Genomic DNA, 12,523 nt, shown 5'->3' with positions numbered 1-12,523 from the left:
CTTTGGTACCTAAAATAAAGAAATATTGTGAAAACAATATTTTTTGAAAATGAATGAATTTCATTTTCTTACTATTATGATTATTATTTCATTAGTCTAGTTATTAAATTAAAAAAGCAGTATCTCGTTTGTATAAGATATTTTTAAGTATCACAAAAAATATTATAATTAATTATAAGATATTATGCCTACAAAATATACGGATATAAAAAATGTTTATTTAACTTTTGTAAGATCGCATTCTGTTACAATCATTTTTAAAAAGGATTTTATATCAAACAGACCACTCGTTACATCAAAATGTCTCACTTGACCCACCAATCTCATAAGGGACTTATTTAAGCCACTATAAATTAAATATATATCATTTTACCCACATTACTATTCATACCTCTTTACTTAATCATTTATCAAAAATCTAACTGTTTGTCTTTTTACTGTAAAACCCCTTCGACTACTTTCACAATTATCCCTAGTATTTATCAAAATAATTTGAGAATTTTTAAAGCAACATAGCTAGAGTGATCAAATAAATATATATTTATAGCTCAATTGTTTTTTAATATATAGCTATACTGTTTTAGAAATTTCTAGATTATTTTGATAAATACTAGAAACAATTATGAAAGTACTCGAAGTGGTTTTGTAGTAAAAAAATAAACGGTTGATTTTTGATAAATGATTAAGTAAAGAGATATAAATAGTAATGTGAGTAAAATGATATATATTTGATTTATAGTGGCTTAAATGAGTCGCCGATAAGATGAGTGAGTCAAGTGAGACATTTTGACGCAACGGGTGGTCAGTTCGATATAAAACCCTTTTTAAAAAAGCATTTGCAAATGAAGTCCAGCTCTCCTTCGCGGAGAAACACGTAGGGGCCGGGGTAAGATTCATTTGTAATGCATGTCAATTAAACGAGACTTTATTATTAAAGAAGATTTGACATTATCAATTATCATAATAAAATAATAAATTTTATTTAAATAATTTAAAATAATAACAATATTATTATTTTTTAAAATAATAATTAAAAAAATATATTCTTAATATTTTCCTACATGATATGACAAATGCACATCATTTGTTAAACCTTAACGGTATTTGCTGGATGAGTGGAATTCTGGACCATTGATAAATCTGAATGATGAAGAGATGTTACATCTGAACAATAGTTTCTGAATGATCAAAAATTCCGGATAAATTATAAATATGAATACTCGAACGAGTGGTTACGTTTGATAAATAATTTAGTTTTTTAATAATAAAATACATTGTAAAATTTTAGAATTTCTTAAATGTTCATTTTCATTTCACAAAATAGATTAATGTAATTTTTTGATGATTTTTTTATTCTCTAATTTATACACATAAATTCGATTTATTTATGTATTTTATTAAGATGAAAATATATTTTTATAATTGAATAGAATTTATAAAATTATATGTATAATTTATAGTTCAAATAAAACCATGTCAAAAATAACTAAAATGATAAAATAAGAAACTTAACAGTTAACAGATTAAAATTCTTGAGAATATTACAATTTCAAGTATTTGAAATTATTCCCGACAAAAAAAATGTATTTGAAATTAAGCATAATATTACTATTGGCTTCTGAAAAACATACATGAAAACATGCTGAGGCCGTCTGGACGACGGAGGCTCTGTTTTTAAAGGTGCGTCGTTCAGAGGATTGGCAGCCATCCAGATAAAACAAAACAGTTAATAAACAATCTCAATAACAGAAAGATGCCTCGTCCAGTCCTTCAGGTTCCGTTCAGGTGTTAACAAATGAGACCTTAGTGGATATGCGCTTGTTTTCATCATTACTTGCCACAATAAACATGATTATACACAGTTTGTTTTATTTAATTATCTCACATAATCTCACTGATAATATTATATGTCAACTGAGAAAATTAAAGTTTTCTGAGTGCGAAGGCAACATGAGTGGTAGAAACTTTGTAGTGTCAGTCTACTCAGACATCAAGTGCTGCACTGGCATGTGTTCAAAGACGTATTATTAAACATAGGACGGTTTGAACTTTAATGTACTCCCTCCGTCCCAATCAATTGTATTTTTTGGATGTGCCATCATTTCTATACATTACCAAAATAGCAACTCTTTATAATATAAAACACTACTCCACCCACTACATTCTCCCACTATCTTCATTCTATAATAATAAAAACACTATTACACCCACTACTTTCTTCCACTACATCAAATCTATTATTAAAAAAATATGTGGGTCCCACCACTTTACCCACTTTCCATCTAACTTTACTCATTTCTTACACTTTTTCTTGGTCTCCGTGTCCAATCCCAATGTATATACTCCCTCTGTCCCATTTAATTGTATACGTTTCTTTTCAAAGGCTTGACACGCATTTCAACGCTCTTATAAAATATAGTTCCGTAACTTATTTTTGAGATTTTCTTTTTTTGAATAAAAATATAACATCCAAACTTTAATTCAGAAAAAGAAAATTTTAAAAATAAATTACACAACTACACTTTACAGAAGCATTAAAGTCCGTGCTGCGTCCCCGTCCCCCAGTATATACTACTCAGGGACGGAGGGAGTAATTCATTGGGACAGAGGGAGTAATTTTTACACTGTCATGTTTCCACAGAGAGAAGTGACAAAAAAAGTGTCCATACTAATTTTTCCACTTCAAACCAATGAACATTCAAGCTTTTCGGCTTTCGCAGATAATTATGCATGTGTTCATTGACGGAATACTATATTTGTATACAATAGAAACCTCTGTAAAAATGGGTCCGACCTCTGTAAGAAAAGTCCGGGTCGCTCATATATAATCGAACGTCCACGCGGAGAAAAACATATGGATGGCTTAGTTTTATCCTTGATGTATACACAAGGGTGCTACAGTATCATTCAATAAACTGCTGAGTCATTTTAATGTTTTCCTTATCCAACATTTTTTTTCCCTGGATATATGTTAGTAATAATCGTTCTCTTTTTATTTTATTTTTTGTCCTTTTTCAAGCTAGTGGTGGTTTCCACTTATTTTTCGCCGGAGAAAATACCCAACTCCTTTGTAAAATTTAATCTTTTGGGTGTTGTTATGTCTCTCCTTTCATAGTAGTTGTTTTGTCTCTCCTTTTAGAGTGTTTCGTTATGTTTCTGCTTAGTTATGTTTGGATTTGTTAGCTGTTAGATGTGTTGAGAATGATTTCATTGAGATTCTTGAGGATATGGAGAGCTCGCGTAAAATTTGAGCCGGTGATAATTATGGAAAGAGTGTACAACCAAAGATTGTTCATCTGTTAAGGGTTTACACATTTGACCTGTCTATAATTGATATCCGACATGTTCATAGTTGGATTGGCGCTCCTCCAATCTCAGTCTCAGTTTATATGATTAGGATTTCTGAACACTATTCAAATAATGACTTTTATGTGACAAGGTCAATTGTGATATGTTGCTTTCCGTGATGTTGGTGCAATTTGGATTGTTTAGAGACTTTCATTTTTAGTTTTAAAAATTTTCAAATTTCATATGTGAAGCAATCAGGAAACAAATCATCTTATTATTTCTAGTATGTTATTTATTTTCCAACCTGAGTATATAGTTGGAGGTTTGTCGTGACTATATTTTATTCTGATTAATAAAAGTGTTTTAGGAAAAAAAAAATTGCTTATTCAGGAGAACAATCTTTTATGAATTATTTTTTTATGCTCCAAATACGTAAAGTGATGGGAAATTATACAGAGACCACCATCAATTTATTAAAACGGAACATGTTTTGGATCAATAACAAGGAAGTCCTCGTGTAACTCAACCTAGTAAAACGAAGACTTTCCTTCCCTCATTAACATTGTAGTAACTAAATATGTGAACATATTCACTGAACCATCTATTGACTTCCACTTCATCTCTTCCAGGCATTGCCACTTTGTCTGCAATGTCTCACTTAGTTGCTGGAGGTGATATTGTCACACTGGAAACTGAGCTATCTGAGCTAGGTACAAGTTCGAGTCCAACTTCTGTGGAGCAAAATACTTATGATGAGCATGCTGAAAAATGGGCTGAGCTCAACAGATTGCCTAGTTTCGAACGCTTGAGGTCATCACTAGTTGATGATCATGATGATACTAAAGGGAAAAGAATTGTAGATGTTTCTGCTATTAGTGCATCAGAGAGGCATATCTTTATTGAGAAGCTTATCAAGCATATTGAGAATGACAATCTACGTTTATTGCAGAAGCTTCGAAAAAGAATTAACAAGTAATACTCTTTTTTTCTTCACATACAAATGCATCTGGCTACTTGCGTTGCAAAAATTAAAAATTGTGCTTTCATGCAGGGACGGATTTAGGCACACGGGGACACGTTCCTCACTTTTTTTTAATATATTTTTCACCATTCTAAATTTCACAAAATTATAGATAGAAGTGCACCACAAAATTTTAAGATATATAGGTGTTTTCTGAAAATTTGTTTGGTATCCCCAAATCCTAGATCCGCCCGAACACAGTTATGCACTTATGCATGGCTCTAGATGGGAAATGACAGTCTTTTTTATGTACTTGTACTGAATATTGAATTAAATTTATTGTTAAACGAAAATATTTCAATGGTCTTGGTTTCTCTGGTGAATTTTAACCACAAAAATGCTCATTGTTCATATTAATTTTCTGTAAAATATGTAGTTTTCCAGCAGTTAATAACTTCGTTAGCACGGATAAGTTGTGAGTTGGGGTCTAAGCCTCAAGTGATTCTTGCAGAGTTGGTTTGAAGTTTCCCACTGTTGATGTACGATACAATAATCTGCGTGTGGAAGCAGAGTGTCGAGTAGTTCGCGGCAAGCCCCTACCAACTATATGGAATTCTCTGCAAAGCTTGATTTTTGTAAGTGTCTTATTTCTCCTCGAAATTGATTTAGAGATTTTTCAAGAATTCTGTATTTCATCTTATGATATATTCGATGTTAGATATCGAAATTTGTTGAGAATGTTGCCAGAAGCAATTTTTAATAGCCAGTAGAATCAGATAACCTTTTCACAGGGAGTATGCAGCTGACTTTTTTGTCTAAGACTACTGATCTTGCGAGCTTTAGACTTTCTTTTTAAGATGTTTCATTAAATTCTTTACATTTCAAAACTTACCAAATATAATAAAATTGTATAATATAATAATCAACTAACTCTCTATTTTTAGGAAAATGCTAGGGACCCCGAATATTTATCCCAGAAAATTTTCCCAAATGACGTGGCGAAATCTCATTGGTTGCATTCATTCCCATAATAATGAGGCACCCCCTGCAGATTCATCAATCACCCAATCAAATTTTGCCACTTGTTAGCCACGTCATTTGATAACAAATTTTGGGGGAAAAATTTGGGGTCTCTAGCATTGCCCCTGTTTTTATTTAGGATACTTACTTTATACATTAAATATACTATTGTCACTTTTTCTTAACCTTCGTGTCCAACTAAATGTAAGCCTTTTGAATGGGACGGAGGTAGTATTAATTACTATAATTTCCTCCAGGAAACTATAGAAGTCATCACATTCTTGCTGCTAATTTAAAATCTTGTGTGGCAATTTAATATTTCCCTCTTTGTAATAGAATATTGCCGAGCTTGGTGGACTGAAGTCGAGAAAGGCCAAAATATGCATCCTTCACGAAGTCAGTGGTATCATCAAGCCTGGAAGGTAGCATCAGATCTTCATTTGATATTACTCAAACATATGCAAAGAATCTTTATTTGAGTAATTTAGTTACTATTGAATTTCTAGAAACCTGGGTTTCTTATGCTATTAAGAAAATCCCTCCGCATTGTCTGCTTTCTAATTAATTAGAGAAATCTCTGACAGAAATATTTAGCATGCAAGCTCCAATTATCTATCTACTCATCCATAATTTTTTTCACCAATTTAGTGGATCTTATGTAATTCAACACCACCCTCGATGACATGATTGAACAAACATACACAGACCACAAACAACCAATTAAATTAAACAAATGGAGGTGAGTGGACTCGAATTTGAGTACCCTCTATACACCGAGCTTTGATACTATTTTAAATGGAACTGATAAATATTCTTGAAAAAAAAACTCGTAGATATGGACTTTACTTAATTTTATTTTGCTCAACAGTTGAAGAATCCACGTTCATATTGGTTTTGACATTGATGATTGCAGATTAGTGAGATGACTCTAATGCCTATTACCTTTTAGACTTTCTATTTATAAGCTCCAGTGTGGTGCACCTACTGTATCCCCTGGTTCTAAACTTTAGGACGTCTGAATCGGATTAATCTTGAATAAGGCCACTGGAATAACTGAAATTTGTTCCATTTTTAAAATGTTGCTAAAATATGTACCATACATATAGTTGTAGTAAATAGTTGCTTCACTGGAGTAGATGGCTGTAGTTGGCTTTTCCTTGACGTGAACTTTAGCACAGCATAAATTGAAATATGGAAAGCTGGTTGATAGAACTTCCTCATTTAAAAATTGCAGATCATATTTTCCGATACCTTCAGCAGAATAGCGGTCATGCAATGCTTTTAATACATTATGTTTATCAGATATTATTTTTTCTTTGCAGAATGACACTACTGCTTGGCCCTCCGGGTTGTGGGAAGACCTCTTTCTTGAAAGCACTTTCTGGAAACCTAAATAAATCTCTGAAGGTTCCTCCATTTTTTCTAATTTTATTTACATTGTACCTTGGAAAATCTAGTTACAGAAAAACTGAAGTGAATCAAGTAGCTCTTTTGTTTTAGGTGGATATGTGTAGTTAATCTGATTCAGATTTTCTTGACACAATATTATAAAATTTGGTGCATGTAAATATGTAATTCTCTTATGGAAACATGCCAACAATTACCACTATTACTCAATTTGACAAAAATAACCATTTTGAAAATGGCCAATTTGAGCTTTTAATGCGTCAATTTTGTATGAATATGTCAAGTTTCAGGTAATTTAGTTAGCTTGAGTGTAGCTTTCACTTAACCTATTCAGGAATCTGTCCATGTGATTTAGTATATGTACTTTGCATTTCAAAAGTGATAATATACTCTACTGCATTACTTGCTATAGCATATATTACAATCAGTTGTTTCCATAAGATTCTACATGCTGTCACTTGTACATGCTTGTCAGTTCATTGAGACTGTTACAAAAGAATATATTGAATTTTAAGCACTGCATAATCAGATTGGATAAAGTTCAAATACTGAAAAAACATGAAAAAATGTACATTTATGGGGTAATGGTTTTGATTTAATGTACATTTTTGTATTAAAAGCCAACTTTTATCACTATGCCTATGACTGACCTATCTACCTTTCTGTTGACAGTGTAGTGGGGAAATATCCTATAATGGCTTCAAACTCGAAGAGTTTGTGCCTCAGAAAACTTCTGCTTATATCAACCAATATGATCTTCATATATCTGAGATGACTGTAAGGGAAATACTTGATTTTTCAGCCCGCTGTCAGGGTATTGGAAGTCGAGCAGGTGTGCTAATTATAATTGCACAGTAAATTAGTGACTGCTTTCCAATATATCACATATCAATTACTTCGTCTTCTATTCGTCCCAGAGTTGATGACTGAGGTCAGCAGGAGGGAGAAAGAGGCGGGAGTGATTCCAGATCCAGATATAGATACCTTTATGAAGGTAGTATGATTATTGATTTTTTTAATCAACTTATTAGAGTTTCTATGTATTCTAGTTCTCGACAAGGGGTTAGTCTGCTACATGAGAAAGCACAGTATTTAACAATGCTACTGCTGATATCTAACTTTCAAATACAAGTATTCCTTTTGCACAAAAAGTAAAGAGTATAGGTTTTCGGATTAGATGGTACAGGTTTTCCACATACAATTCGAATAAGTAGCCTGAAGCGCCGCTTCTATCTCATTTTTCCCAGTAACAGAATTTCTACTTGTTTGGTGCCAAATAAATGATATATCAGGTTACAGCATTGTCAAGCTTGATTGCTTGTTTAAGTTGTTGACAGGTTACATAACCTATCTATATTCGATATGTTAAGGGTGTTTATTTATAATGTATTCATTAATTTCTTCAGTTCGGAATCGTATTTCAACGGATGCTTCTACTCTGTCAAATTTTCAGGCGATATCCATTGAAGGAAAAAGCGCATCCCTTCAGACTGACTACATTCTAAAAGTAAACCTCAGGTGATCTTGTCCTAATGTGTGAGTCTTAATGACCAGTCCCACTAATAGTATACTCTGTATACATTTTGTTTTGCAGATTCTTGGCCTTGATATATGTGCGGACATCCTTGTTGGAGATGCCATGAGAAGAGGCATATCTGGCGGTCAAAAGAAAAGATTGACTACAGGTACTTTAATGCCTGTTTTCAGCATTAGCAGATCGAATTATGTCCATAGCTGATAATTTATGATTTCACAACGTGAATAATATAATTGATCATCTGAAGGGGAAATGATCGTTGGCCCTACAAAAGCTCTGTTTATGGATGAAATATCAAATGGCTTAGACAGTTCCACGACGTATCAGATTGTTTCATGTCTCCAGCATCTGGCTCACATTTCAGAAGCAACTATAATTGTATCACTTCTTCAGCCAGCACCAGAAGCCTTTGATATGTTTGATGACATTATATTAATGGCAGAAGGAAAAATTGTGTATCATGGGCCACGTATACACGTTCTAGAATTCTTCGAGGGATGTGGTTTTAAGTGCCCTTTAAGAAAAGGAGTAGCTGATTTTCTGCAGGAGGTAACTTCCCTGATCATTTAGTATTTGTGAGTTAGCGTTTTATATGTGTGTTGAGGTAATTGAACTTTTGATTGTTCGCAAGGTTATTTCCAAAAAGGATCAAGCTCAGTACTGGCACAGAACAGGACAGACTCACCGCTATGTTTCTGTCGATAGACTATCCCAAATGTTTAAAGAATCTACTTTAGGCAAGACGCTGGACGATGAGATCTCTAAGGATTTTTTGGAGTCAGAGAACCATGACAAATCTATTTCACACAGTGTATACTCTCTGTCAAGGTGGACTTTGTTCAAGGCATGCATGTCAAGAGAAATTATTCTGATGAGGAGGAATTCGTTTATTTACAAATTCAAAACAATTCAGGTTATTTTCTTCAAGCTCTTGTCATAGAGAGTTTTTCATATAATAATTCTGCTAAGTTACTAGGATAATTGGAGAGAAGAAAAGTAGTGATGAACTGAAGAAAGGTCCAAAATATCATTTGTGCAGCTATTGATAATTGCATCTATCACAATGACTGCTTTTTTGCGAACTCGGATGGAAGTTGATGCAGGTCATGCAAATGAATATTTGGGTTCCCTCTTCTATTCTCTTATTATTCTTCTAGTTGATGGATTTCCGGAATTAAGCATGACTGTTGCACGACTTCCAGTTTTCTATAAACAAAGAGAATTGTGTTTTTACCCGGCTTGGGCATATGCAATTCCAGCTGCAATTCTGAAAATTCCCCTTTCTATCCTGGAATCTTTGATTTGGGTGTCTCTGACGTATTATGCCATTGGGTACAGCCCAGAGCCGGAAAGGTGAGTGTCACATGAAATGGCTCCAAGTTATATATCACACATTTAAATGTTTTCTTATATAGTTTCGTTATCTTCTTAAATGTTATTTGACTGCCTCTTCCAACTAAATGGACTTTTATCTAAAACTTGATTATCCCTCATATTTTTGGTAGGTTTTTCCGACAGTTGATTCTATTCTTTGCTGTGCACTTGATGTCAATATCTATGTTCCGGTTCTTGGCATCTGTCTGTAGGACAACAGCTGCTGCCACATTAGCTGGTAGCATGGCAGTACCATTAGGATTACTCTTTGGTGGTTTCATCATCCCAAGACGTAAGATTCAATAATTTTATTATATTTTGGGCCGGGTGAGGTTCTGAGAGTTTTCTTATCTGGAAAAGAGTATAAAAATAAACTGAAGTTTGTTTTGGATTGCAGCCTCAATGCCATCTTTGTTGAAGTTGGGATTTTGGGTTTCCCCAGTAACATATGGCCAGATAGGCCTCGCTGTTAATGAGTTTCATGGTCCAAGATGGCAAAAGGTGAATTTTTCTGTATGATAATACACAAATGGGATGCCATCATGTTTATCTATCTTGATGGTTTATATGATTGTGATCTGTTTACAACAAAAGCCCTCTCCTGTTTAGTCATAAGATCTGAGTAACCAGGAGTCAAATTTTTTAACAGTGGTTGATTGTTTCTCCACCATGGTTTAATCCTATATTTACTTCGTGATTTTCTAGCTCAGAGTCTGTTGAGCAATGCGTAATTATACCAGAGAACATGGATCCCTAAACTACACCACCGTGCCTGAAGCCTACAAATTTATATGTTAAGTGGTTCATTTTGGGACTACTTGGCATGTCCTCTTTTGCATGACATACTTCTAGACTAACGTGGCAAATTAGGCCGTATATGATATTTTATCATGATGAGCATTGCAATCAAAAAATCATAACGGTAAAAATGAGATGATCATTAAAATTTATTGAGAACTAGCGGATTTATTTTTTTCCCTGATAGACAATAATTCTCAAGGGCGAACCACTTGATGATTATCTAATTTTCAGTTTTATTATGTAGATGCTGTCCACCAACACGACGATAGGGCATCAAACTCTCGTGGATCGTGGAATGGACTTCAGTGAGCACTTCTACTGGATATCTCTTGGTTCATTATTTGGGTTTACATTGATTTTCAATGTTGGATTTATCTTGGCCTTAAGCTACTTGAAGGGTAAGTTCATCTTTTTTAATATGACGTCAACCTGAGAATACAGTGTTTTTAATCTTGAAATACTTATTATTTATCAGCACCTGGCTCTCGTGCTATTATATCAAGGGAAAAGCTTTCAGAAATACAAGGAAGTGAAGAAATCATGAACGCTGAATGCATTAACAGGAGGTCTAATGCTAACGGTATAAAAATTGCGCCAAGACAAAGACCAGAATTCCCTTTTTTGTTTAAGCTCCTTTATATGTTTCTCCAACAAAGACCAATTGCTTGCCTCTAATTGTACAGGAAGAATGGTTCTACCTTTTGAACCTGTTAGTTTTGTCTTCCAAGATGTCCAGTACTACGTGGAAACCCCTTTGGTAATTGTTGAAAAATTCCTCAATTGTTTCTTAACATGACTGTGTTGTAAAAGTGAGTCATTCAGGTGAAATAATATGGTTAGTTGTGTTCTGTTACTGTTTTCAGGAAATGATTGAACATGGAACCAGTCAGAAAAAGCTACAACTTCTATGTAATATCACTGGTGCATTCAGACCCGGTGTTCTTACTGCATTGATGGGAGTTAGTGGAGCTGGGAAAACAACCCTCCTTGATGTTCTTGCTGGAAGAAAAACTAGTGGCACCATTACAGGAGAAATGAAGATTGGAGGTTACCCTAAAGTTCAAGAGACATTTGCAAGAATTTCGGGTTACTGTGAGCAATCGGACATACATTCTCCACAAGTTACTGTAGAAGAATCTGTGATTTTTTCAGCTTGGCTACGTCTTCACCCACAAATTGATTCAAAAACTAAATATGTATGTTTTTTATGTGGAAAAGTCGAGTTTAGCTCTACTGCTTTATTTGAGGTCAAAATTTTACTCACTTTAATTTGGCGCTTTTATTCATAGGATTTTGTGAAGGATGTCCTTGAGACAGTTGAACTTGATGGAATAAAGGACTCCTTAGTTGGCATGCCAGGTGTTAGTGGTCTATCAACTGAGCAACGTAAGCGTCTTACCATAGTTGTGGAGCTTGTTTCCAACCCCTCAATCATATTCATGGATGAGCCTACAACTGGACTGGATGCACGAGCAGCAGCTATTGTTATGCGTGCTGTGAAGAATGTGGCTGATACTGGAAGAACCATTGTTTGCACCATTCATCAACCGAGTATTGACATATTTGAAGCATTTGATGAGGTAGGGTTCAACTTTCCACTGGTAAAGATAACTTACCGTTACAGATAATTTTGTAAATATTAATGTCTTTAAGAGTTATTTGATAGAGCTGTGTTTATGTGAACGGAATAGAAGTCATCAAATAAAGATTTGTCTAGTTGGCTCTCTAGGCATCCTAGACTAGTTAGTTCTGTCTAAATAACTTGATCCATCTTTTAGCATCTTATTGATGTTGCTTGAGCCTAAAATACATACGACGCAAACCCCTCAGTGATAAAGTTCTTGAGCATTAGAACGTAAGAAAGTTTTTTAACATAGTTCTATCATTGTGATGTCTATTTGAATTCTACCATTATATGTTTGATTCGAGGTGGGGTTATGAGGTAGAATTTTATACCATAAATAGCAAATTAAAAAATTCCAGTCATGTCATATTTTGCACTGATATCTTAACCATGTAACTTCTAAAATAATTGAACATTAGAATAATAAACTTGTGTTTTAGGTCTATTTGCTAATAACCATAATATGTTAGAGGGGTGTGGGTGGGGGGGTTAGTGAGTCAGAATCTTAGAG

At 34.0% G+C, this 12,523-nt stretch overlaps 1 protein-coding gene across 3 annotated transcripts in view; it reads left to right on the top strand.

Annotated features, from left to right (window-relative positions):
* Nucleotides 1-12,523, top strand: part of LOC108214764 (pleiotropic drug resistance protein 3) — an 82,436-nt gene that overhangs the window by 67,489 nt on the left and 2,424 nt on the right. Inside the window, exons 1-18 of one of the 3 annotated variants that reach the window (XM_017387546.2) lie at nt 3,778-4,260; nt 4,761-4,884; nt 5,606-5,691; nt 6,592-6,676; nt 7,349-7,508; nt 7,594-7,670; nt 8,130-8,183; nt 8,271-8,361; nt 8,461-8,762; nt 8,845-9,126; nt 9,253-9,566; nt 9,719-9,879; nt 9,985-10,088; nt 10,633-10,786; nt 10,864-10,968; nt 11,072-11,145; nt 11,252-11,584; nt 11,678-11,968. The exons of 1 other annotated variant lie outside the window; for it this stretch is intronic. In XM_017387546.2, the coding sequence (XP_017243035.1) occupies nt 3,938-4,260; nt 4,761-4,884; nt 5,606-5,691; nt 6,592-6,676; nt 7,349-7,508; nt 7,594-7,670; nt 8,130-8,183; nt 8,271-8,361; nt 8,461-8,762; nt 8,845-9,126; nt 9,253-9,566; nt 9,719-9,879; nt 9,985-10,088; nt 10,633-10,786; nt 10,864-10,968; nt 11,072-11,145; nt 11,252-11,584; nt 11,678-11,968 (3,120 nt within the window). In that variant the 5' untranslated portion in view covers nt 3,778-3,937. Of the gene's footprint in view, nt 1-3,777; nt 4,261-4,760; nt 4,885-5,605; nt 5,692-6,591; nt 6,677-7,348; nt 7,509-7,593; nt 7,671-8,129; nt 8,184-8,270; nt 8,362-8,460; nt 8,763-8,844; nt 9,127-9,252; nt 9,567-9,718; nt 9,880-9,984; nt 10,089-10,632; nt 10,787-10,863; nt 10,969-11,071; nt 11,146-11,251; nt 11,585-11,677; nt 11,969-12,523 lie in introns of those variants that run through there. One more of the 3 variants, XR_010287542.1, reaches the window with a different exon arrangement.

Source organism: Daucus carota, chromosome 9 (assembly GCF_001625215.2).
Source record: "Daucus carota subsp. sativus chromosome 9, DH1 v3.0, whole genome shotgun sequence".
Lineage (NCBI taxonomy): Eukaryota > Viridiplantae > Streptophyta > Magnoliopsida > Apiales > Apiaceae > Daucus > Daucus carota.
This window is presented reverse-complemented; position numbering and strand designations above follow the sequence as displayed.